At 36.6% G+C, this 27,765-nt stretch overlaps 1 protein-coding gene across 1 annotated transcript in view; it reads left to right on the top strand.

Moving 5' to 3' along the window:
• Pdhx (pyruvate dehydrogenase complex, component X) overlaps positions 1 to 27,765 on the top strand; it is a 69,800-nt gene that overhangs the window by 2,733 nt on the left and 39,302 nt on the right. The window contains exons 2-3 of the mRNA XM_005384137.2: positions 14,628 to 14,708; positions 26,935 to 27,035. Coding sequence (XP_005384194.1) covers positions 14,628 to 14,708; positions 26,935 to 27,035 — 182 coding nt within the window. The remainder of the gene's footprint in view (positions 1 to 14,627; positions 14,709 to 26,934; positions 27,036 to 27,765) is intronic.

Raw genomic sequence — 27,765 nt, 5'->3', positions numbered from 1 at the left:
TGTGAGTAAAGTAATGAACATCTATTAGATGCTAGGCTCATGGTAGCCAGTTTGGAAAATAGTTGGTCTTCTGACCAGAACAGATTCTCAGTATCCTGCTGTATGGCCCATTTGGGCATATTTAGCTCTGGATGTGTGATCCTAAACTTGGTATAGGCCTTAGCTCTAAGATATTTGTAGTCTGCTTGGGAGATTATTGTTATTTTGCTATCAGTGGCGTGTAGAGTAAACTCTGAGTGTTAACACACTCACACCAAGGCCATACATGCATGACTGTGCCATGGCAGTCCTTGAACTGGGCATCAAATGGGACAGTCATGCATGTATCACCAGTGGTTCTAGCCCGTGGGCACATGTTGAGGATGATAAGGAAGGACAGTAGTATATAGAAGAAGACATGGAAGCTCTTGCACATTGAAGGATAACAGAACCAAAGGCCCAAGGCCATAAGTGATATTTACAAAACTGACTTCACATTTGTGAATAGTTTTTCAGCCCACTGTAGGCAGTTAACTTTGAAGAGTTTATGTTGCTGCCCTTTTAGAGTAGGTTGTATGATTTGGAATTCAATAAGATGTTTATTATAATACATTGGTTTTAGAGTGTCTCTGAGGAATAACATTGAATTTTAAATCATATGCAAATAGAAAAATACATGGTTCAGTCTTGGCAGTGATTTCCCTAATATATAGTTACTGTATTGGCCTTGCATATTATAGGTATTAAACATATCTAGGGACGTGAGAAATACAGAAAGTTTTAAAAAGACACTAAGGTCTCCACTGGTAGTATGATTAACATTTGACAGCCAGTGAGCTGACCCACTTTATTTTAGAAGAAAATTAAATTTATTGATAACATTTAACATCTGGGCAACTATAGTCCAGATTTTTGTCTTCTCTTGAAAATTAGACCATACTCAAGTTACCTGGTGACATTTGTCTGAGACTGAGTAATCTCTCTTTTAAGGTAGGCAATTGCTTCCTGGTTTGCCACTATCCCTCCTACTCCCTATTCCTTCTCAGCCATCAAAGCTACATGTCCTTTGGTATTTGCCAACACCACTAGCAATTCTTAGCATGTACTCTGTTATGATTTTCCATGTGTCTTCCACAAATGCATGTGTTGGAAATTTAATTTCTAAATTCGTGTTGGTGATATTTGAAGGGTAAGGCCTTTGGAAGGTAATTAGGATTAGATGATGTCATGAGTATGGAGCCTCCATGAAGACATAAGTGGCTTTATAAGAAGAGGAAGAGAGATCCAGACCCTAGCTAGCCCACTTGCTCTGTCTTACCATGTGATGCCCTCTGCCATGTTATGATATTTTAAGGCCCTCACCAGATGCTGATGTTGTGGACTTCCTACCCTCCGGAACTGTGAGCTAAATAAACCTCTGTTCTTCATAAAGTATCTATTCTCAGATACTCAGTTAGAACAGAAGAAAATGGACTAAGGCACACTATTTTTGTAGAAAGCAGAAAACAAAAGATAGATCAAGAAAAATGGGGGAGAGGGACGGGGAGAGGAATGGGGGAGGGGTTCTTATCTAGTTAATAAGAAAATAAAGCCTGTCTCAGTCTAAAGAGAAAACCTGAAGATGTTAGCCCTCTCTTCTTACCTGCCGGTTTTCCAGGGAGCCTGAGTTTTTGACAGCAGTTCTGTAAAAAGGAAGCAACTTCTTTGATAGTAGAGTTACTGGTAAGATATTTCTGCCAGAATATGTGTTTCTTCTGCCCTGATATTGATGAGATGGATACGCTTTTTCAGATTCTCTTACAAATGTGGAAACAATATAGAATAGCCAAAATAAAATAGCATTTATTAAAGGGACACCCACCACAGATATAAAGTACTGCAGGTCCACGTGAGAACCATAAGGAATCTATCTGTTTCTTGTAAGGCTCCTATTGTTTGTTTTTTTCTTTCTGGTATACTTTGCTTTTTCTCTGTAATGTCTGTTTGCCTTGCCTTAATGCTGATTTAGGCCTTTTTGTTCAGCTGTTTTAGTTTAACTCAAATATTCACCATCATTTCTGCAGTTGAGTATCAAATTCATTGAAAAGAAAGGCTGATTGACCCAAGGTGTGGGTCAGGATACAAAAGAGCTAATCCTTTCAAAGGCTGCAGTTTGGGCATTTTCTTTAAGAAGGAAGTAAGAACTGAGAATCCATGACTGACATGTCTGTTAGTATGGCAGTCTGATTAAAACAGGATAGGAGAGAAATAGTCTTTTAATTATTTTTTGGCTAATGACCAAATAAAATCACCTAAGCAAAGTAGATCTAGGCTACTCAGTAGTTGAAGAGTGTGGCCATCCAAAGAAAATAGCAAGAGGGTAATAAAATCTTAGCAGAAGCAGTAAATGAAAAACTAAAATGTAGATTATTAAGAAATACTTTATAAATGTTTGCTTTGCTTTAAAACATTCTGTATATGAAAGTAGATTATTAGAAGTAGCTGCCACATATGGCATACTCAGCTATTTACTATGCTTTATTTTGATTATTTGCATTATTCCGAATGATCATAAGAACCCTGCAAGGTTTAGTCAAGTTTAGCAGATGAAGATACAGAGACTCAAAAAGGTTTAGTCATTTGCACAAGGTTAATAAGGAGGACTGCTGTGGAACTATGCATTTGGTGGTGTTCAGTGGAAGAAAAATAAAATCTTCCTCAATCACTCTGGCGAAACAAGGAAAAATCTTCTTACGTTACTGGGGCAGAATTCCCTTACACTGTATTGATTCAAAATGAATCAATTCCATTTCCTAATTCAGTCACTGGCTTGACTTTACTTGTATGACAAGTGGTTGACTTTGGTTAATCAAGGGGTTGAATGTTGGAGTCACTAACCGTGAATCCGTGCTCACAAGGGAAATTTGTAGCTTAGCAGAAGTGGGCCTCTCACGTCAAGAAATTCGAAAGAGTGGGTTTGGAAATAACAGGCAGCCTTGACTGAGAGCTTATTGGGTGCCATGTACCCTTCCGGTCACTTTATGTGAATTAACTCATTAGGTGCTCACAGCTAATGCTGCACTCTAGTGACAAGAGTTCCAGTTTCAACAGATGTCTGCCTGACACTGAAACCTGTTAACTTAAACACAGTCTGTCTCGGTATCAAGTGACTGCTTGGTTATGGATAGCAGAACAGTGTCAGCATGCTGAAGTTTCATTTACCATTTGTATATCCTAAGTGAACACCTCTGCTTTTAGCATTTTATGAAGTATGACATATTTTAGTAGAAACTACATAGTGAAATACTATTTCAGGGACAGTTGTGATGTTACTGTCATTTAGCACAATTTAATAAAATTCTGGAGTGTATAAAGGGAAGTAGGATTAGTTAAGAGAATTAATATATATGTTAACTTTTTGCTGTTTTAAATTTCTAAGATAATATGCTACAACTGTGTGCGGTGGCAGGCGTACACCTGTAATCCCAGCACTCAGCACTTGGGAAGCTGAGGTAGGAGGATGAGTATCATTGCAAGTTCAAGACCAGCCTGTACTACAAAGTGAGCTCAAGGTCAGCCTGAACTGCATAGTGAGACCCTGTCTCAAAAAGATAAAACAAGATTAATATACTTCTCTCTCTTTCCCTTCAGTACTGGGGATTGAACCCCAGGGCCTTTACACTGAGCTACATCCCCCCAACCTGATTTTAATTTTTTTTTATTTTTGAGCCAGCATCTTGCTAAGTTGCTAAGTTACCGAGGCTGGACTTGAACTTGTGATCCTCTTGCCCCAGCCTCACAGTGTTGAGATTATAGGCCTTGGTCACCACACCCAGATAATATACTCTTAAATGTGCTTTCTTATTGTTATTCTTAGCTTTGTGTAAATTCAATATTATGTATGTTTATTTCTTTTGCTAGACTAAGTAGAATGATGATTTCTTTTTGTCCATGTTCCAGGATTGCAAAATAAGCTAAGACTCATGCAGGATTTTAGTTTTATGGTTTAATACCGAGACCAGTGCTGCCAGCTGAAATGAAGTGTTGGGATTATTTCATTCAGAGGAAATATGTTCTGGGGCAGTGACCTACTTAACGTTTCAGCTGGGCTCCTTTCAAATATATTTCATTGGGTATTTTGTGAAAGTATATGAAAGAATCAGGACCCCCTAAACAAAATAGGATATATGGTGATTTTGGAGGATAGGCAGTACATGTATTGTACCTAGTGATCTGCTTTATGCATTTCTGTAACTGCTTAAATACTTCTCTTACATGAAACATTTCTGGGGAAAATGTTGGATCAGTAAATGTATCATTCAGGGCAGTTTGCTTGGGAATCTACACTGGTTTGTAGAGGGGCACAAATCTATTTAAGAACTAATGAAAAGCTGTATCACTTCTTTAGGAAAGGGTATACATGCACAATTTTGTGTGTGATTCCAAGGGATTCAGATTCTTTTGTAATTTATCCATAAATTGTATCTAGTCTCCAAGTTGTTTCCATAAACATTTTGTCCATTTCCTACAGAAAATAGTTGTGGTTTTTGTAAGGATATATAGCATCTGAGAACAAGGAAGGTGTATTTTAATATGCAAGTTTCACGTATAAATGAATGATTAGTGGACGTGTGTATTTTAGCGACTACAAGAAAACAGGATTTTAAATGAGTTTTCTTGCATTTGAACAGCCGAGGAATCAAGTCTGTGTAGTTTATAAGACTCCGTAGGCATGTTTTAAAGGAAGAAAGGTTTTCTTTTTGGAGCGGTGACTTCTAAAATTTGCTTCCTACCCCTTAACCTGTGCCCTGTGCTGAGTGTTGACTCGGAGCTGTTCTCTACCACTGAGCTGTATTCCCAGCCTTCATTTTGCTTTTCATTCTTTCCTTGTACTACTAAATAGAGCCATCTTTTACTTCTTACTTTATATTCCTTATCCAGTCTATGAGAGATTCCTGTTAGCTTTACCTTTCCATAATCTGAGCACTCATCAACATTCCTACCACTGGCAACTACACGGGTCCAAGCTGCCGCTATTGCTAATCTGATCACTGCAGGAGTGTACCAGTAGATGTCCTCACCATCAATCTTGCCCAAATGTGGTCTTACCACATGTGCACACAGTCCAGTGCTTGCTGGTGTAAGTGCTCAAGCTGAGGTGGAAACAAAGCGTCGTGACTGATGGAGCTGAGTCAGTGGGTATGGGGTAATCTCCCTTTTGCCCTTTCCTCAACTATGGTTTGAACTACATCAATAGCCCTACTTGCATTTGGCCTCCAGTTCCGGTCAGCTAATAGGCAGCAGAGGCAAGAGATTGAAAGGAGACTAACTAGAATGGGATTAGGGTATTTCTTGTGACCACGGCTTTCACAGTGCTGCTTTTAAATTACAAGTCAGATCATTCTGCTTTCCTATGGAACTCTCTCCAAGGGTTTCCCATTATATTCAGAATAAAATTAGAATTCCTTGCTGTGGTTTACCATGCCTGGTGCGAACGAACACCCTTTACCTCTCTGACCTCCACTCCTCTCAAGGCCCCTTTCCCTCATTCCACTCCTGCATACTGGCCTGCATGGTGGGTTTTGGACTAGACAAGTATATTCTTCTCATTCATTTGTGCTTGCTCTTCCCTCTCTTTAGAGCCCTCTTCAGAGGGCTCCTCCATTCAGCTTAGCTCACCTTCCTTTCTTTTCTTAGTTTACATCACCACTGGACATTTTTCTCCCTACTTTAGAATGAAAGGTCGATGAGACTGGGGATTTTTACCTGGTTTTGTTCATTTTTTATATATTCGATCTCTAGAAGAATGCCTCACCTGGTTCCCTGGTAGGTTCTGAATAAATACTTGTAAAATAAATAATGAAGCGATGAACAAAAAAGTCTTCTATGTTTCTGTTCTTCCATTCCACTGTTGTGCCATGAAGTGGTCTTCCAGAAGTGCAGATCTCTAGCTGTGAGCCCTTTCATTTCTCCCTCATTGTGAGGTTGAACACCAGACTTAGAAAGATCCGGTCTCTGGGTGCTATTTCAGTCTCAGATCCATTGGCCTCCATGAGTAAGAGAACAGGTAGGTAACACATTCATGCCAGTCTTCATTTTGTACTTAAAATTTGAAGGCTTGTTAATTTAGGCATTTGTCAGACTCCTAATGTGGCGTTCAGCTCTGGTTTTGAATAGTAAGACAGCACTAATGGTAAAACATTTGCCATTTATTTTAATAAGAATTTGCTTTTCAGATGTGAACTACAGCTAGAATAGAGATGAAGAGTTAGTGCACGTCAGCCTTGAGACCAAGGCTGGATAAAGGAGGGGATAAGAAGAAACATCACCCTTAGGCAAGGAAGGTGAAGGAAACCTGTGGCTCTCATTACTGCAGCGAGGAATTGTATATCCTACAATGTTATGGGACATGTTGATACATCTGGCCAACATCTAAATGCCTTTGGACTCCATCCTCTTAACCATTTCTACAGTGTCTGTCAACAATAGTTAGCATTATTGGAGGTTTACTCTTTGTCAGGCCCCAATGTAAAGATTTTGCAAGTGTTACTTTATTTTTCTGTATCAATTACCGTTTTGCACAAGAGGAAACAGACGCAGAAGGATGAAGTAATTTGCAGGGGTGGATTTGTAATTTGAACATAAGCAGTTTGAAATTTGGCCCCAGTTCCTGTTCTCAGAATAACTGTGGTATCGTGCTTCTCTTTAAGTTTTTAAAAATTAATTAAATAATTTATTAACATTTGCATATTTATTAAATAATAAAATATCTCATTTAGCACTGTAACATGTGGTTATAATTTAAATAGCAAAATAAGCCTAAAAGGCTTATAATGATACAGTGAGTCTCTGTCCTATCTCTCTCCACTTCTCCAGTGCTCTTTATAAGCAGCAAGTTTTATCTCTGACTTTTCTTGGGGCATTTGCTCACCTCCTTATGTTTATTTTAGGTATCATTATTGATGGTCTGGCCATCATCTGTGTTTTCCCTAGCGAGTGTAATCATTTTGTAATTCTTTGTTAAATTCATACTCATTATTTTCTTACTAAACAAATATTATGTACAACTGAGGATTGTCATATACTGTCACATTTTGCTTATCTTTTTGCCTTTTCTGCAGGAATTACTGCTTTTAAAAATTTTGTTTAGTTTAACTATTGCAGATATGTCCCACACCACCTAAGGGTGTTTTCACACAGTTTTCTATAATACCAGTCCTATCAGCTAAGTTTTTGGTTAATTTAATCTTGCAGTTTTTATATACTCTGGCCATGTAGGTTGAACCTCCTTCCAAAGGTCCCCTTACCCTTTCCAGAGAAAGTAATCTCCAGTTTTTGATTGAATAGGGATGAGGTGGTTACTTAACACTGGAGGGAGGGAAGCACCAGACTGCTTTCTGGTGTCACCCAAATCCTTCCTGGCTTAGGATTCAGCTTTCTGGGCGGGTACTCTTTCTTCATTTACTCATCTGTTTTCTGTTCTCATTCCCAAGTTGAGTATCGTTATTCCTCCGTTTCCTTATTGGTCGCTTTTTAAAAATAACAAAACAAAAAGCACACTTTTTAGTCTAGCATTAGGTTAAGTTTTGGGGAGGAAGAGAAACTGGATGAACTTTTTGTGGAAAATTATTTTATATGAAATAAATAAAAAGCACCTGTAATAGCACTAACTAGAAATAACTACTGCTGCCAGTTTGGAGTATGTCTTTTAGTCTTTGTGTGTGCCAAGTTGGCCATATCAGAGTTGGGTTATGCCACATACACTGATTGAGGGTTATCTTGTATATGTTCCTTGATGCACCAAGCAAAACCTGTTAATGCTGCTTTCACTCAACCTGTTGTATTTCATTTGTGTTTCGGCCATAGATGTTCAGTCTGTTTATACTAGTATTATACCAAGATAACTTTGAACAAAGAAAATTGATTTATTTATTTTTTGGTTTTGGTTTTGGTTTTTTTCTAGTACCGGGAATTGAACTCATGACCTCGCGCTTGCCAGGCAGGCGCTGTGCCGCTGAGCTAAATCCCCAGCCCCAACAAAGAAAATTTATATGACAGGCAGTCGTAGTGATAAAAAAATCCTTAGTGTCTTTATTCAAAGATGCAATTGTATTTATTTTTTTGATTTTAAAGAGAGTAGTAAATGAGAAACAAACAAAAAAAATAGAACAGTAGCAGCATTCCAGTACCGCTAACATAAACAAATCAAAGCAAGAGCATTCAAAGTGATACAGGGTCTCAAGACAGAATAATACTAATCAACAGTGGTTGTTACATTACATATCGCTATCCTCAGTTACATTGCTCAGATTACCAGGTGTAAGAATGGAAGATTGCTCAAACCATTAAAGAGAATAAGAAAATAATTCTTCGATAAAACAGTAGAGATAATACAGAGTTTCACTAGACAAGATGGTAGGAGTTCACCATTGTCATTCCATTGCATGTTGTTACCTTCAAATCAGTTGCTCAGACCACCAGACACAAGCATGCAGAATCAATCAGTACATAAAAAATGGTAAGCATTAACTGTTCAATACACCATCAGACATCAGCAATACAGTTATCGCAGCTATTCATATATATATTTATATTTTGCCTTCCTTCTTTCTGTTTTCTTCTTTCCCTCATCCTAGTCATTCCTTCCTTTGAGCAATTTCTTTCCCTTTCCTATTCAAAGATGCAGTTTTAATATTGTGTGCCTTGGTGCTGATTTTTAAATTACCTGCCTCTTATTCTGCTTTATTTCATCCAGCCTGCAGATGGCAGAATTGTTTTATTTGAACAGCAGTTTTAAAGATTTAGTTTATATAGTGAGTTCTTGCAACAGAATGAAAGGTAATTAAGTGAATGTTCTCCCTATTAGAGGATAAGCAAATTAACGTTAAGGACAGGGAGCCACACTAAGAACGTAATGGGTAATTTACTTCTTCATTTTGTCTACCTTCATTTCACAGTTTTTATGTGCTTGGATTATAGTTCTATAAACGGACTGGCGAGCATGAACTTAAGCTGTACCATATGTAAACTGCTGAATTTCTTTAATTAATTTAGTCAGAGTAATGGAGCTTAGATCTGCTTCATATTATAACTGTAGAATAATTTGCCTTGCATTTGTATTTTTAGAGCTTGCATATATTAATTTCTTTTTTAATTTGGAGACCTTTTCAATTCATGTATGTATCATCAATTTAAATCATTAATGTGAGCGTTTTGTTCTTAGAATAAAAGAGATACTTTAGGGAACCAGAAATTAGAATTGGATTTAGATTACTGTGCCATATTTGAAATTAGAGTCAGAATTATACTCTAGAAAAATTGGAAGAGCATATTCAAAGGAGTATAGAAGTTGCTTAGAGAAACTACTGTAAAGTTCAGTGACTGACTCCTGATATGGCAGGTAAAGCAGTGTAGTTAAGCAGTTGTAACTTACTGTGTCATTCTGTTGAGGCAAAAGGAAATTAAGAGATTATGATAATTCCAATGATTTGTGAGATTTCTAACTTAAAATTGATATGATTAAATATAAACTGTTGGAAATATGTAAGGCGATAGTGACTTTAATATTTTTAATGTTTTATAACTGCTATAGAACAGCAGACTTTACAAGTACATTAGGTATAATCTGTTAGCTTTATAAAAAGGAACAGAACATTACTACAGAAGAATAAACTCTTCACTAAATTTTGCATACTTTTGAGAGTAGTTGAAGTATTTTGTACCAATTGAGCAAAAATCACATTTCCTTTATTCTTCTAGTTCTTTTCTTACCTGTAGTTGGGACATTAATATTAGCAGGAAAGACTGCACATTTCAAGGCTTTGGTTTGAAAAGAATAGTGTAATTTACTGCTTATTAGAATGAAGAAGGGGGATTGTAATTAATTTCTAATGAAAAATAATACAAGTGCAGGTTAAAATTCCATTCTGAGGATTCTAGAAAAGCTCATACAATCTTAAAAGAGTTGGAGCTGGGCAAGGTGGCACACAGTACTTGGGAGGGAGGCTGAGGCAGGAGGATAGCCATGAGTTTGAGGCCAGCCTGGGCTACCCTAGTAAGTTCAAGACCAGCTTGAACTAGCAAGACCCTGTCTCAAAAAAAAAAAAAAAAAGAGTTCATAGCAACTATAAAGAGCAGATATTGATTATGTGCAGTGCTGTTACTGAAAGCTGATGTTATGATTATATAATTACTTACCCATCAGAAGAATGCATTTTGAAAAGACATATATAATGTTCCAATCCAAAGAGGATATACTAGAATGAAATATGTACTGGTATTAATAAGTTAATACTTCTGTTTTGAAATTGTTTTTCTAGTATGAAGGACTGAAGATAGATTGGTTAGAGTAGATGGATAATATGTTGCCCATTTTTGTCTCCACAATAAGCCAGAATCATCAATTGAGCAATAGTATGAGTAATGGAGATGTCAAAAATATCTCCCTTTGGTTTTTGTCACCTTCATTTCAGAGTAAGGATAGTGATCTATTACAGATTTTTATACTTTATTATCATTATTCTGAGAAGCTATTTCAATTCATCCATGAAGGGTGACTATGTGAGAAATGATTATGTTTTTTTCTTTTTAAGATATGAAAATTCCCGAGCTGCCTGATGTTGTGACTTGAAAAATAATGCTTAATAAATGCAAAGTTTCATAATACAGTGCTTAATGTAGGGAGTAATGGAAATGTGAGGGTCTCTTAGGTGAAAGATTATAATATGAGATAAAGTCATAAAATAAATATGAATTGTATCATGGCAGCTGAACCAAAGTAAAAATGTTGAAGAGAGATGTGATTTAGTATTTGTCATAAATTGGAATCTGAATATACTGTAGAGTCATAGTGGTTCATTTGTTTTGCTTCTTTGAAGTGAAACTCTTATTTGATAGATACATTTTATATGTATATGATTATGAAATATTCTGTCTCATAATGCCAGACTTGAACTTTCTGACAGAAGCAACATATTGAAACTATTTTCTTTAAGCTATACTTTTCAAAGAGAGGCTGGCTTCTTACTGTGATACTTCCTTTGAAATAAGGATCTTTTGCTTTTAAGAAAAAAAAAAGCCACTTGTTACTATGAATTAAAAAAAAAAAGTGTTGAGGGTTGAGTTGGCCGGGCTTTTTGAGGGGAAGGGTACTGGGAATTGCACTTGATCTTAGCCAAAAGGCCGAGAAGCGATGGTACTGGGAATTGAACCCAGGGCCTTTGCACTGAGCTATACCCTATCCCTCTTGCCACTTTTTATTTATTCTTTGAGAATAGGTCTTGCAGGTCACTTAAGTTTCCCAGCCCAGTGATAGGACACACCATAGTCTAGACGATTAAAAGATCATTTTATTATTTCAAAATGTTTACTATATTAACCTTTGAGCCCTTTTTAATTATTAAAATTACAAGTATAGAATTATTATGGTTTGAATTTGGAGTTGCATCACTGACCTTACAGTTGTATATGCTTGCATGTGTGTGTGTGTGTGTGTGTGTGTGTGTGTGTGTGTGTGTGTGTGTGTGTGTTTTCCCTAAGCCCATTTCCTTAATTCTAGTTCATTGAAGAAATTTGGTCTTCCAGTATGGACATGGATACCTTGAGGTTATATGTAGTAGATTGTGTTACTTTGTACCTGTCCAGAGTGTCTCACTTAATGTGCCTATTGTAGCCCACAAAAACTTACTTTACTAAGAAAAAATGCAAACATTTTAAAGGCTATCATCTAGTTATAATATGCCTTTCAACTAGAGGTAGCTTGGCGATTAAATAAAATTGTTGCAGTGATGATTGGGAGTCAGAGGATGGGGATTGGATGCCCTGTGTGCTTTTCTCTACAGTAGCAATATATTTTAATAGTAAATTAGGAGAAGGGAGACCCATTGTAGCTAATTTTCCTTTCATGTTTCTAACGTATAATGTACTTAAAGATTATCTGTTCTCTTCTACATTTGCATTATTCATTGCCAGTAGTAAAAATAGTTTCTTTCTGTATGTCCAAGATAGGGAGAGGTTTTATTAGGTTATTTCATTAGACATATTAAAATGCATACATGGAGTTAATATGTCTGGTTTGCTTTGAGTTTTTGGGAAAATAGGCTGCAAATAACCCATGACTAACTGATGTTCCATATTTGTAAGGAACACTTGAGTCAGACAGATGGAGATCAAATGGACGATCAGATGGCTGGCTGGATGGTGTCTCAATGCTGGTTAGGTTGAATATAACCTACAATGTAACCATACGTGGGATCTCTAGTACAGCCTCGTATTGGGGCTATGAGCTGTCTGTTTCAGGGGAAGTTTGTGTATACAAAGCAAGCACACATAAGTGAATTGGTGCCTCACACCCAGTTGCCCATGCTGGAAGAAATACAGAAAGGTGGACTGTGTGGATCTGCCTTTGAAAGACAGGTTTACTGATGCCCAGTTCATAGAAGCTGAGAGAAAAATGCAGGCTTCCTGTAGATGGGAAGTTCTGAGAAGGAAATTGAGAACAGGGCTGAAGCAGATACATATGCTTTTCCCCAGGCCTTTAGAGAAGAGTGAAGAAGTGGAACGTGGGTAGGAGCTTGCTTCTAAATGTATGCACTATATTTGAAAGGAGTAGAAGTGCCTTTAACATGAAGCTGTAGGAGTTCTCCATTTGAAATTAGTGTAAAATTGGTTCAGTGCCCCCCAGGCAATCTTCAACTTCATTTAACATTAGTGTTAAATTCTTATACTCTTAACCTTAAAACGTTAACAGACAAAAAAGAAACCCTGTTCTTTCTCCACATTTTAAATATGTTAGCTATACTGTAGTGTCTTGCTTGTAGAAGATATAAAGGACTTTAAAAAAAATTAGACCGCCAAAATTCAAAGACCCTATCCAAAAATGGGCATCTGAGATGAATACACACTTCTCAGATGAAGAAATACAAATGCCAAATACATATATGAAAAAATGTTCAACATCATTGGGCATCCGAGAAATGTAACACTGAGATTCCATCTCACCCCAGAAAGAATGGCTGTTATCAAGAAGTCAACCAATAGCAAACGCTGCGGGAGCTGTAGAGAAAAAGGAGCTCTTCTCCACTGCTGGTGGGAGTGTAGGTTGGTGCAATCACTGTGGAAATCAGTGTGGAGATTCCTCAAAAAACTAGGATTGGAGGTCCCATTTGACGCAGCTATTCCCCTCCTAGGTATCTTCCCAGAAGAACTAAAAATATTGTTCCCCAGAGATTTATGTGCACCCATGTTTTTAGCATCACAATTTGTAATAGCTAAATCTTGGAAACAACCCAAATGCCCATGAACTGAGGAATGGATAAAAAAGATGGGGTGGTATTTTTATACAATGGAGTATTACTCAGCTATAAAGAAAGATAAATTTGAGGCTTTCATAGGTAAATGGATGCAACTAGAGACCATACTCATAAGTGAAATAAATCAGACTTGCATGTGTAAACATCGTATTGTCTCCCTAGTGTAAGAAAGTAAAAGTGTAAGTAAGATCCAAAATGTACAATAAATATTGTGAAAGGGAAAGAAACTGTTGAAAAGGAAAGACAACTGGGATGGGAGAAAGGAGAAAAGAAGGAAGGTATATATATATATATATATATATATATGATAGCTAAAATAATTGTACTACTAATTTGTTAGTTCATTGAAAGGAACAGTTACTGTTTATATGGTTTGATCAATCTTAGATTGCCATATCTAGTAGTCTGAGTAACTACTTTGAAGATAACAATATGCAGTGTAATAACCACTGTTAATTTCCTGTCATCTTGTTTTGAAATTCTGAATCATTTTTATTGTTTCTTTTATTATCTTTAAAATAAATAAAAAAGTTGAGTGAGTGGAGAGAATAGGTTCTGAGAAGACTTCAAGAAACAATTTGTTTTCCTGGTATTTATAAGCATAAACTTTATATAAATTGTGATCTAAAAGTTGTGTGCTGTTTGAATTGGTTCTAGACTGTGGATGACAATTGGGAAGCCCAGCTGGACAGATGCATAGTGTCTCCTTTTGGGTTAAGGAAAATGTAGTAATGTTTCACTGAGAAATCTCAAATTTGAGGTGAGACTACCTTTGTGGATCCCCAGTTAAATTGTGATAAGGAGCAAAATCTGGTATCATTGAAACCTCTTATATCCTCTTGCTTGATTGTACTTGACAAAGCAAACTTTTCCCTTCAAACTGCCTCACAGAAACTTTTGAATATTGCATAGTATAATACAAGAAAATAAAAACAGTTTCTTAAAGTCTGATCTTGATTATTCTGCTCTAGGTCATGAGAACCCTGTTTTGTTCTCCTTTCTTTCTTACTTATCTTTTCTTTTGGTCATTTTATCTCAATTTTTTGCGGAGACAAAAGGGAAAAGAGGAGATAAAATTTGAATCAAGGTTTTTTTTGCTTGCTTTCTTCTTATTTTTTTAACTTGTAACACTTACTTTGAAACTATGCATACAAGATTGGGGAACCCTGAAAAAGAAGCTGAAAGATTTCCACAAAAAGAATTTTGTTAAAAACAAAGTGGAGATTTTTACTTCTCTATAGCATTTACTGGACACTTAGTTGTATTAATATTGATGCTTTATAAGATACTCTGTGTGTGTGTGTGTGTGTGTGCGTGTGTGTATCTGTGTTGCTGACTTTTTCTTTTTCTCAATTTCAGTTGATCCTATTAAGATACTAATGCCATCACTGTCTCCTACAATGGAAGAAGGAAACATTGTGAAGTGGCTGAAAAAGGAAGGTGAGCAAGTACATTACTGATGCTTTTTGTGCTTTCCTGTTTGAGCATTTTCACTTCTTCTAATGCATTATATTACAAAATGCATGATATAAGTGAAATAAATTATATTTCTTTGACAGTTAATGTAAATTTGTTTAAATAAAAATCTCCTGTGTTAATGAAGTGAAGTTTTCTGGGTTTGCCCTATATCTCTTCTCAAGCACAGGTAAAATATTTGAAGAGTTTTTTCTTCCAAATATTAGTCCTTATTTCTAGCTTTTACTTTCAACAACATACAATTGTTAATCCCTTAGTTTATAACCATTAAAATTGCACATGCACGCACATGCATGTGTGTGTTTTTCTGACGCTAAGCAAATTGATTATAAATTTCATTGGAAAAAACAAAGGAGTAAGAATAATGAGAAATGCCCCTAAAAGAGCTGTAGAGGAGCCTGGTAGCCTTCTAGTTGTTGAAACGTATTTTTTTTTTTTTTTTGGTACTGGGAATCAAACTCATGACCTTGCACTTGCCAGGCAAGCACTGTGCCGCTGAGCTATATCCCTGGCCCTGAAGCGTATTATTAAGGCTCTAAAATTGAAACTGAGATTGATGCTTAAAAAGACAGACCAATGGAACTGCATCGAAAATGAGAAATTGGATGGCACCTAGATTTTTAGTGTATAATGAAGGAAGATAATACTAGATTTATTGTTTCTGTAGTGCCAAGGATAAATTACACATGAATTAGATACTTAACAATCCAGAAACAAAACCATATACTATAAATACTAGAAAAAAATTGATGGATTCTACTGAACTTGGAAGTGGAATAAATATTCTGTAACTCAAAATGTAGATACAATAAGAGGAAGACTGATAAATTTGATAATGAAAAGATTAACTTTTCGGTAGCTGCAAACCTGATAAGTCAAGTAAAAAAGTGACAAATTGAAAGAGTATTTGTAGTTTATAAGAATAAGACTGTCAACTCAGTGGAAAAATTGGGAAGATAAATCAGCAGATACTTCATAACAAAATTACAAAGGGATCTTATATTCAGAAAAGGATGCTTAACTTTCATAATGATAAGACTAGAACTATACAAACAAGTACCACACTGTCAGTAAGACATCATTTCTTACTGATCATATTGACAGAAACAGAAAGTTTAACAAACTCTTACGTTGTTGTGGGTGAGAGAGTAGGTGACAGTTCTACCACCGAACCACCAATGCTTACTGAGAGAAACAGAGAAGCAGCCACTCTGAAGTGCTGCTAGAAGGAATGCAAAATAGTATAAACCTTAGGGAAAAGAATGGTAATATATAGAAAAAAATTATACTTATAGTCACCCTTTGGCCCAGTAACTCTACTACTAGGGATCTGTTTCACTTAGTCCTATATCAAAAGGGCCTTTTTCAGATATTAGTTAATTTAACTACACATTTGTAATAGGTTGTAACTGAAGGACAAAATAGGTCCAACAAAAAAATAGGAATAAGCCTGAGCTATTAGAGTAATCTTATAGTGGTGATTATGTTGGTAATGTTAAGCTGTCTTTTCTTGGTATTTTATGGGGTAAAACAAATGAGGGATAAAGATACCATTGAGAACGTGGACTGTTGGCATGATTTAAAGGAGAAACAGATACAAGATAGCTAAGGTTAAGGAAAGACTCTTTGATAGTAGTTTATGTCTTTTCCCCGGCAGTGTTCGTTTTTTTTTTTTTTTTTTTTTTTTTTTTTTTTTGTTTTTTCTCCGGTACCGGGAACCAAACTCACGACCTTGCGCTTGCCAGGCAGGCGCTTTTGCCGCTGAGCTAAATCCCCAGCATCCCCGGCAGTGTTCGAAAACCAGGACCAATCCAATTAGCAGTGAATACCCAATACATGTACTGTAGTCTCAAAATACCAGTTCCCACTAAAGTGAATGAAGGCTTCTTGAAGAATGGCTACTTCCAGATCTTGGGCAGGGAATACACATATGAGCCTGGAATACCTTGTGAGTTTAGAAAGAAAGGAAGGTAGCAGAAACTTCCAAAGGCCTCTTACAGGACTCAGGAGCTAAAAATAGAACTGCTTCAGGACCAACTACAATAATAACTAGTGTTTGAAATATACATTAAGTATAGTTGAGTCTTAAGTTAACAGTAATATGAAAGAAAAACTAATAATAATTGGTCAGCTTTGGAGGCTGCTAGGAAATAAGCTCATTTTGAAAACTGGTAATAAATGGAAAGACTCAAGCATTTTTTTCCCTGTCTTTTTTGTGTGGACTATAGCTCAGGGGAATTAAGTAATTTATGGGAAGAAGTGGCTCATTATCGGCATATCCCAGTTGTTAAAAAATTGAAGAATTATCAAATGTCACTGTATCACCCTTTTGTAATCTCTAATGAAATAATAAATTTTGTTCAAGATTTTATGTAGCTAGTGAACAATGATCATTGCTAACATCACAGTAATAGACAACCAGATATTAAATGCTTTCTGTTATCAGTAAACCTCACTACTATAAAGTAGTTTTGCCAGAAAATTGAACTGAATATGCTCAGCCTGTAGCCCTAACTACCATTTTCCAGGAAATATAGGCAAAAGTAGAACATGTTCAGTGGCACCCGAAGGAGTTTGTCAGCAAGACCCAGACTGTGATGACTTCAGTGAGTAAATTTTAAGGGAAGGGGAGCAGGAGAGACAAACATATAGCATCAAATATTTAAGAGATAAGTGTTAATGTGTAGACCTTATTTGGATTATGATTCAAGCAAATAAAACAGATGAGGACATTTGAAAACTGAAGGAATTAATAATTTTAGGGGTTTAATAATCTATTATTTATTTATTTTAAATTATCTTATCTATGATAGGTAGAAGCTGAAATACTAGGATGTATAAAGTGATATCCACAGTTAGTTTTAAAATAAGCCTTGTGGAGGATGAGAGGATTGGAAGGGATATAGCTGAAACAACAGTTCACAAATCAGTTGACAGTTAAGGTCAGGTAAAAGGTACATGAATACATGTGGCTTCATTACCTTTCCTCATGACTTTTGTGTATATTTTAAAGTTTTGTAATATTTTAAAAAATTCTACGTTCTGTCTTTGGGATACAATTTGAAGTAAGAAATAACTCTTTACTCAGCTTTTTTTCCCCTCCCCTGCTACCAGATTGAGTCTAGGACCTTCCCTCTGAGCAGTACTCCTAGCCCTTTTTATTTTGAGAAGGGGTCTTACTAAGTCATTAAGTTGCCCAAGCTAGGCTGGAATGTGGAATCCTCCTGCATCAGCCTCTCAGAGTGCCAGGATTACAGGCATCTGCTACATGCCATGCCTGGCTTTTTCTTAGCTTTGTATAATCACAGGAATATTTGGATGTTAATGTTATTAACACATTCATGATGGGGTCATAATTCATATGTTTTACAACTGGACAGCTTAAACCACTGGTGGTACATGCATAACTGTCCCATTGAGTGTTTTTTAAAATTAATTTTTCTAGTAAAAAGACCCATAAGAGTGGTTAGATCTATTTGTACCACAGATGGTTAGATCCATCTGTGGTACAAGCTGCCCAAGGGAGCAGCCATGCAAATGAGGTAGTATTTGAGTTGATCCTTGTAAAGTAAATGGACCTTTCAAAAGAGTGAGAAAGAAGGACAGTCCAAGTATTATAAACAGTACGGGACTAGGGATATAGCTCAGGGGCCAGGGATATAGCTCAGCAGCACAGTGCTTGCTGGCAAAGTTGTGAGTTCGATTCCTGATACTTTGGCAACTGCAGATAGTTTGAGCTGCAGTGAGAGCCTAGGGCATAAGAAGAATCTGAATACTAACGTTGAGCTTTTCAATCTGTGAGGGTCTTATCCTGGAGCCAAGATACAGCCACACTCATGGTGATTTATAGGAAGTACCTTACTCATGCTTTCCCAACCCCATTAATAGCGCTGCATTGAATGGAACAGGCCCTGAGAGTACTCTGGTACCAAGACCTAACTATATTCAGTTTAAGTAGTCTCTTTTGCCTGCTTGCATTTGACAAACCCTTCTAGTCGTTATGATCATCAGGAGCAGAAGGGTAAGACTTCTTGTCATTACTGTTATACAAGAAATGCTTTAAATTAAGTTGCACTTAAATGTAGGAAAGGAGTATCACGAAATGTGAGCAGCATTCCAATCTGTGAGTGGGAACTGAAGCCATGTGCACCACGGGCTCCAGGCTGGATGGCTGGAACTGCGGAGGTGGGGAGCAGAGGTTTAGTTAGAGGGGATGGAAGGGTCGAGATGGATAAAGGGAAATAAAGAATTAGGTTCAGCTTTTGTTGTGAAATTTGAGATGCTTATTAAATAGACACTCAAGGGAAGATGTCCAGTTGGTTGTAGGAGTTGACATTGAGGAGCGAAGTCTGACTCAAAGATAAAGTTGAATCATAAGCATATGCGTGAAATTCAGTGCTGCATGATAACAAACACATTTTTAAAAACGTTGGCTCTATGTGGAATAATAGTGCCTAATCTTTCAAAAATTTTCTCTCATGGGCTTTTCCTCATCAGGCTTTGGGGTTCAATTTTACAGTATTTGCATTTTCTGAGACTCTACGGGTAGATGTTAAATGGTCCTGGAGTTATAATCCCCCCAGTTATGTATACTTTCATAACTTCTTTTCATTACCCAGCAGAAACCATTCTTCTAGAAAGGCATAGCCTCTATTCTAAGTCACACAGGATTCTCAAATAAAGTCTCACTTAAACAAGAGTCACAGTCCCCAACTAACTTAATAGTGCACCCAGAAACAGTCTCTTAGGAGCAAATGTCAGTAGGCATAACAAGCAGTGGGAGTAGACCTACCAGAACTTCCATTGGGGAATCACTAGATACATGGAAATGCCATAAGAAAATCAGACACTATACAGATGTCTAGGCAGATTTGAGAAAGGACAAGTGGAACTTCTAGTAATGGAAAATACTGTCTCTGAAAAGAAAATACTTAAGGTTGAGTGAAAGTGTGGTTAGATGTGACTGAACAAAGAATTTGTGAACTGAAGAATACCGTAAAGGAGTTAGCTTGCAGGCAACCCAGAGGGAAAAAGCAGTGGAAGATACGAAAGGGAAGTTGAGACAAGAAGGAGAAAACAAGAATCATCTCGTAATCCAAAATGAGGAGAAAAAAGAGGGAGGAAGAAGAGCTAACACTTGAAGAAAAAGCGGCAGTTTCCTAGAATGTAGTCACATAAATGAGTCAGTACTTCATTAGGCATCACTTCGAACAATTGACTAGGCTTCAATAAAATAGTGAGTAATAAAATAATTATTTGCATCTAAGGAAGTTTCATCTTATGAATAATTAATCTATTTTAATCCATCTTTAGGTTTCTTGAAGGAAAGATACAGCTTTGGATGTTTCTGTATTAAGTACAACAGGGTTTTGGCGTCATTAAATAATGATTCAGACCTGGAACAGTCTTTTGGGGACTTTTTTTAAAAGACTAAATTTCTTCACCCTTTGCAGATTTATAGGCAGATGGGTAGGAATAGTCTCTGGACCACATTTATCTCTCAGGCATCTGGCTCCCTGGAAATCTGAATAAGTTATTCACACCCATTAGAATATGGACAGTATGATGAAGAGCCAGACGACATTTGGTCTCATCATTGTGCTCTTTTTTCCTTTTGATAATAATGTGCTATTTTCATATAGGACAGGCAAGATTTTAAGCCCTTGGAACATATTTTCCTGAAGGTTGTTCTTAAATGTCTGTATTCTTCTGCCAACTGAAGGGAAAATTTTGTTTACCAATACTGTTAAGTGAGGACAATCTTAATCCTTGTCTTTATTGATTCACTTACTTCTTTTTATAACTGATCACTTCTGTGGTTTAATTGTATTCTTTCCAGTATAATTTGCTTCTTTTCATTAACATTTATGTACTGTACACATTGATTATGATTGGCTCTGTCTAAATATGCCTGATGCTTCAGACATTTCTGATAACTTGATTCATTCATTTTGTATTAAAAGCAAATTTATATTTTGATGGTAATACTTTCACATAACCTTTTTTTGTATTAGCTATATTTATTAATCTTGCAGTCTTTGTTAATGTATGGTCACTATTTAAAACCATTATGAGATTGAAATTTATCATAAAAAGAATAGAGTATCTAATTATGAATCTAGTTTATTTTTAAGTAAAGGCAAAGTAATGATTGAATTATGTGGATATGAATTCAGTCTTAAAACCAAGAAATGCTTTTATTAATGCATGTGTGCATGTATGTGTAATACAGTTTGTGATTCTTTTCAAATTAAGTGTCATTACTACAGCAACTCAGAGGTAGGAACAAAAACATGTCAGTTGAGTTACACAAAGAAAGTTATGGCCAAAGTAGAATTTGTAGATAATTCTTATCTTGGCATGTGTGTGTATTTTAAGATAAGAAGGTAAGGGTATAGTGAAAAGAACTTGGCCCTGGGAATCATGGCTTGCCTTTTGGTTTTTTTTCCTGCTCTGCCATAACTACTTGGGAGTAAGTTGATGTAGATGAAATTTAAGGTAGAGCTCCAGCTTGAGAATTGCATCATAACTCACTTTCATTTCCTTTAGGTTACAGAAACAAGAGTATAGCATCTAAATTATTTCCATCTTGGTTGAACAAATGAGTCTCAGAACAGTAGTTTTATAAGTATTGTTATACTTAATTTAAGGCTGAGGATTGAATAAAAATATGCATTTTAGAATTAGTAAAGAAGACACCTTGAAAATATTGACTAATAGCTACAATTTCAAAATCTCTTGAAAGGCAATTTGACATCTTTATTACAGGTTGTTTATTGAGGAGAGAAGTACTTCAGATATTTTCTATTTAAAATGGGCATAGTTTACCTTTTCATCAATTGAAAAGTCAAATCTGTTAAAAGAACAAAAAAGGAAAAGAAAGTTCTGTACACAGGAGAAGTACTCTTTTCTTTCTTGAGATGTTTAAGACTTCCTGCCGCAAAGCACAGTGGAACAATACCTCACTGAAACAGTTGTGTGAAATATTTAGGCCCGGGTCTGGAACTGCTACCATGTCTACTAGATACATAGTGAGTGATGGTCCCTGCTGTGCTTGGTATGACTTCTCAGATACTGCTATTCTTTGTAAGCATTTCTTATTAAGATGATTGGGAATTTTGAATGTTTTATGTGGTTTTTTGGTAAGTTTTGGACAGTTTCAAAATGTGTCATATTGTATAAAATTCATTCGGAAGGAAGCTTTTTCCTATATCCCTGGGAGTCAGTGGAGAGTTACTGGAGTATCTGGATGCTGTTGTAGAAGAGACTTTTTGGTTTCTGATATTTGAAGGAATATGTTTGTAGGGCTAAAGTGGAAAATTTTTATGAAATATATTACATGAACAACTTCCCTGTTTTTTAGTATACTATTTCAGTTATTATTTTAACATCTTTATTTGAAGTATAGCTTATATACCATAATATTCAGCTATTTAAGTACACAATCCAGCAAGTTTTAGTAAAGGTATAGATTGTACAGCCATTACCACAGTCGTTTTAGAACATTTCTGTCATCCTCAAAAGAGGTCTGCTTCCTGATTGCATTTATTTCCTCTTCCCATAATTGGAAGATGCCCTGGACATCTGCATTCTGTCTCTAAAGTTGTGTCTTTTCTGGACATTTCATAAAAATAGAATAATATAAAATTTGGACTTTGTGACTGGCTTCTTTCATTTGGCATGGTTGGGGTTCATCCATGTTGTGGTGTGTACCAGCAGTTCATTCCTTTTGTTAAATTATTTTTATCTTTACGCTTTTTGATAGCTATTGCTAATATTTGTATTAGAACAGAATGCTAACACTGGCTTATGGAATTATAGATTATTATATTATTCAATGGAACTTTCTGTGCAGTAGCCACCAGACAGGTAGAATAAGAGGCTAGAGGGATGTAGGGGAGGCAGCCAGGTTGCCTTAGGTCTCGTTTAAGTAAGCTGTAAGGGTTGGCAGACACTGACTAGGGATCCCCCATAATTGAGTGGGATTGGCATTACTAGTGTGTACTTTTATTCCATCTGATTAGGATCCTCTTGAAGCAGGTCAGTCTTACTTATGATTTCTGCTATAGTGTCTGTCCCATACCATGTTGTTCACATAGAGGCAGCTGTAAATGTTGAGCAAACCATTGAATTTTATCTCTAATCGTGGATATCTTGGTGATTTGACATAGCAGTAGATTTTTCTCCTTTAACTTTCATGTAGATCTGATTTACTTGGCTTTACAGTCTGTTATCAGCCCTCCTCCATGACTACCACCACCTGTATCTGTGAAATAAAGATTACTCTTAACTTTTGGTCCAATACAATTATTTTGTGAAAGCCATAGGATGTATTTAGTTAATAAAATAAGCATCACATAAACTCTTTTGACCAAGACTGTATACTTCATGCCTCAGCTTTACAAAGGGCGAGGGAAGCCTCTGTACTCTTCTATCCTCAGCTCTGGCAGCTGCCCATCTGGACAAAGGAACAGGACATGATGCTGGCATCGGTGCTGGGGAGCGGCCCCCGGGCGGGCCTCTGCTCTGGCCCCTCCTGGGGCCCGCACTCTCGTTCCGGGCCCGCTCCACCTCTGCCACTGACACGGACCGCGAGGAGATGGCACAGGAATGCTCCAGGGCTTCCATTCTTCTGCAGCCAGTCAACCATCAACTGGACAGTTAAGAAGTCATGTGCCCCTCAAGCTGTGCATGTGCCTGTATCTTACCTGCTCAGTCTTTTTCACCAGACTATAGACTCTCAGTGGATAGAGCCACTGCTTATTGTTGCTTTTGTACTCAGTGCTTACTGCAATTCTTTATCCATTAATACTTGTTGAATGATCTGTTTGAGATGACAGACCATGGATAGGAAGCTAGAACACATATTTATTTTGTTTTTTTGGTACTGGAAACTGGGATTTGAACTCAGGACCTTGTGCTTGCCAGGCAGGTGCTGTGCCACTGAGCCATATCCCTGGCTTTGCATCTTGATTCTTAATGGTTGTTTTACCTAAAGACATGAAGTGTTATCTCAAAGTGTATGTGAAGTGTTAACCTAACACTTTTATTTCCATGGTACCATCTTGTACAGTTATACATTCAAAATCTTCTTGAGGGTCAGAGACATTAATATTAACTTATTTAGCCAGGGTCACTACTAAGTGTCTTGTGATTGGAATGAAACTCATATCTGAGTTGGGAGAGGTTCCTTATATTTACTCTGCTGAGCAACCCCTTCTCTGATGTGGTCTTTGCCAGCTGCCCAGACTGTCCTTTCTCTTTGCTTCTAGAGCTGTATATGTGCTGCCTTCTGCCTGGATTATTGCCCTTTTATTTATCTTCTCATCTTTTCAGGCTCAGATGAGAGGTCATTAAATTCTAGGAAGCCTTTCATAGCATATTTATTAACTTAATGTTTTAGATTTTCCTTCATGCTCTCTCACTGTGTTCATCTGTTAATATTGTTATTCCAGCTATTTTGCAGGGCTGTTTGAGGGTGTATATTGGTATATCTCATATTTCTGTTCATTTGTGTTTTAGTTTGTAAGCTAAAATTTCTAAGGTTTTCTGTATTCATTCTGATAATCACTGCTTTTAATAGGTGATTTTAATCCATTTATATTTATTGTGATTACTCATACATTTGGATTTGTTTGTTGTTTTGGTTCATTTTTATTTATATTCCAGTAGTTTTTCTTTTTGTGTACCTGTTTTCTGTTATATGACTATTTTCATTTTTCCTGTGCTGTATGTTGTATTTCTTTCTTTTTTTTTTTGGATTTCTATTTTTAAATCCATAAATTTTGTCAGTAAGGTCTAGAGTTATTCAGTATTTTTTCCTCATCACAAAGTCATTAACATGGTTAGTTATCACATAAACATTCTCTTGTCTCTGTTACTTTTTTTTTTTTTTTTTTGGTACCAAGAATTGAACTCATGACCTTGTGCTTGCCAGGCAGGTGCTATGCCGCTGAGCTATGTCTCCAGCCCTATGTTACTGATTTTTTTTAAGAGTTTGAATTTCACTTTATAAAACCCTCGTATGTTACCATTTGAATAGTTAATAGTTCACACTTCAACAACTTCCCTGGTAGCTTGTCTCCTGTGTTCCAAGGGTTTTCTGTGTGTCTATTTTTCTTCTTGCTTAACTGCATCTTGTAAGAAAGAGCTCGCTTAAGTGATCCCCAATAGTGGTAAATTTTCTTAACCTCTATATGTCTAAGGAATTATTTTATGTCATTCTTTTATATGGCTGCATATAAAATTCTAGACAGGTATTTTTCTCAGCGTTTTGAAGATACTATTTCATTGTCTCCTGACCTCTATTGCAGCTGCTGAGAAGTGTGCTCTCAGTCTGTCATTCCATTGAGGTAATCTGTTTTTCTTTCTTTGATAACTTGAAATTGTGTTTTTATTGTTGATAATGTATGGTTTATCTACAGTGTATCTAATGTGGACCTATGTTTATATAGTCTTAATGCTCTTTTTGTCCTATTATTTTTTGTCAAGGTATAACTAGCATAAGATGTGAGGTACTTTATGTATATACATATATCCCTGTTACCGCCACCTAGATCAAGATCTGGAGAACTGCTAACATGCTGCAAGGCTCCTTTTGCTCCTTCCTGATCAGTACAACTATTCAGAACATTTTCAGTGTAAAGATAGGTATCTATAGTTCTGAGAAATTCCTAGCAGTGATCTCTTCATGTGTTGATTTTCTACCAGTCCCTCTTCTCTCTGTCTTCCCTTGGAACTCCATTAGGCAAGTTTGTGGCCTCCGTCTCTGTCTCTCAGCTGCTGTTTTCTTTTCACTCTTTTAAAATTTTGATCTGCTTGTATTAAGTTCTGGGTAGTTCCTTGGTGCTGACTTTCAATATCACTGTTTCACTGTTTTCCGTCTAGACTATATCCTATTGGTTCCTTTCATTGCAGTGATATAATTTTTTATTTCTAAGATTTTGAATTTGTTTTTTCTTTCCTACTTGATAATATTTTGTTTCATGCCTGTACATCATCATTTTATTTCCTTTCCTTGTGATAGCACTTTTACCTTCCTTTTTACAATTTAACATCCTTCAGATAATTATTCTTGGAGCTAAATGAATTGTACTAAATGAATTGCTTCTAAAAGTTTCATTCTAGTTATTTATTTTGTGGCATGCTTTTTAATATTAGACTTCTTCATGTGTCAGAACATTGTTTTGCAACTTTCCTTTGAGTGGGAGGTTTTTGTGTTTCAGTGTCTTCCCTCCCACCCATTTCCTACCCTCCTTCTGTCTGTCCCCTTCCCCGGGTTTTGCTGTTGATATTGGGGAGATTGTCAGATGTGGTCCTGAAGCCAAAGGGTGGCTTGACATATTTTTTGGTATAGAGGAGTGGTTCCCCTCCCACACCTTCCTGTACCCACAGTCTCTGATTAAAGCCAAAACCTCAGTCAATAGAATTTGATTGCTCATTTTGTCAGCCACAGATTAGAAATTGAAGAACCCTGACTTGGCCCTAGCTTTAAGTAATAAAGCTGCCTTAAGTCCCCTGGGACTACCAGGCTACTTTTAGCTTCCTTACTTCCCAGAGGAAACCTTGTACCTTCCCTCCCCACCACAAACTGCTTCTGCATCCAGAAAGCAGCATGTCTGTAATAATCAGGTTCTGCTCAAATTTCGTTTTTTTCTATCGTTTCCATCCCAGAAGTGGTTCCTATTTGACTTCACTGTGTATTTGAATTTTTCCTTTTATTCATTTATGCTGAATGGTGCTGACAGATTTCATGTTTCTGAACTTGCCTTAAGATGTTAACCAACATATTCTATTAATTGTAGCACTTCTATTGACAGAATAATAGTGAAATTGTTTTAAAAAGGAGATATGGGGTCAGAAGTTGATTTTTACCAAAGAGGATGTTAATTTCTTGCTATTGTCTCTATAAAGTATAATTTCATTTTTAGTACTTGCTCAAAAATCTTTGTAACTTTTTATAATGACAAATTTAATTTATATGTGTCATAGAGCTTTTGGAAAACACAACAAAGCATACACATATGCACATATAAGTACACATATGCAGTGAGAACTACTTGTGATTCCACAATTCAGAAATGGATGTAGAATATTTTGTTGTTTATTCATGCTTTACATGCATCATATTAACAATCATATTTATTAAAAAAACAAAACAAAGCAAAACAAACCCAGTCTTACTTTGCAGGTGACGCTGTGAGCGCTGGAGATGCACTGTGTGAAATTGAGACTGACAAAGCTGTGGTTACCTTAGATGCAAGTGATGACGGCATCTTGGCCAAAATAGTGGTAAGTTTTCGCTTTGATGATCTTCAACAGGGAAGACTTCTTAAACATGAAGTTTCTGGAGGTAAAGTTACTTTCTATTTATTTTTAATTCAGGTGTTTAAAATGTTTTACTGTGATGGTCCAGTAATAGCCTATTTTTTTGTCTTTTCTGAATTTTGTATATGATGTATGTTATTTTTAAAACAACCTTAGGGCATATGAGAAAAGTAAGTAAAAGGAACCCTGTTTAGTGTTATATGATCCAGTTACTGATGGAGCGAACCAGCATGCTGTTTCTTCACTTGCAGCACAACTGCCAGAGACTGTGGAAGAGCAGCTAAGACTGACTGGTGCCACACTGTGCTGCATTTCATGTAGTTAAAAACTGCTACTTACTAGCTATGCAGAGAGTATAAAAACCTTGGTGCCGTCTTCTTCAGAAAGGAGTGGAAGTATTATAACACATCACAGGTAGTAGGGATGGTTAATTGAGAGAATATGTAAATGTTCATCCCAAAACCTGTTACCCACCAAGTGTTCGATAAGTGTTAGAATTGTTTGTTCCGTTCTTGGTGACCGTAACCCCCGTGTACGTTGGGCCAATTGGCTGGACTGTACATATCGTTTTGTACAGTGCAGCTTGATTTGTACAGGTAAGCTGTGTACCTGTTCGTAGTTCTTTGTTAGAATGGTTTTACTTCTGAACCTCGCTTCCCTCTCCATTGACTGGGTACAGCTTCCTTTCAAAGAC

This window comes from Chinchilla lanigera, unplaced genomic scaffold (assembly GCF_000276665.1).
Source record: "Chinchilla lanigera isolate Chin_1 unplaced genomic scaffold, ChiLan1.0 scaffold00021, whole genome shotgun sequence".
NCBI lineage: Eukaryota > Metazoa > Chordata > Mammalia > Rodentia > Chinchillidae > Chinchilla > Chinchilla lanigera.
This window is presented reverse-complemented; position numbering and strand designations above follow the sequence as displayed.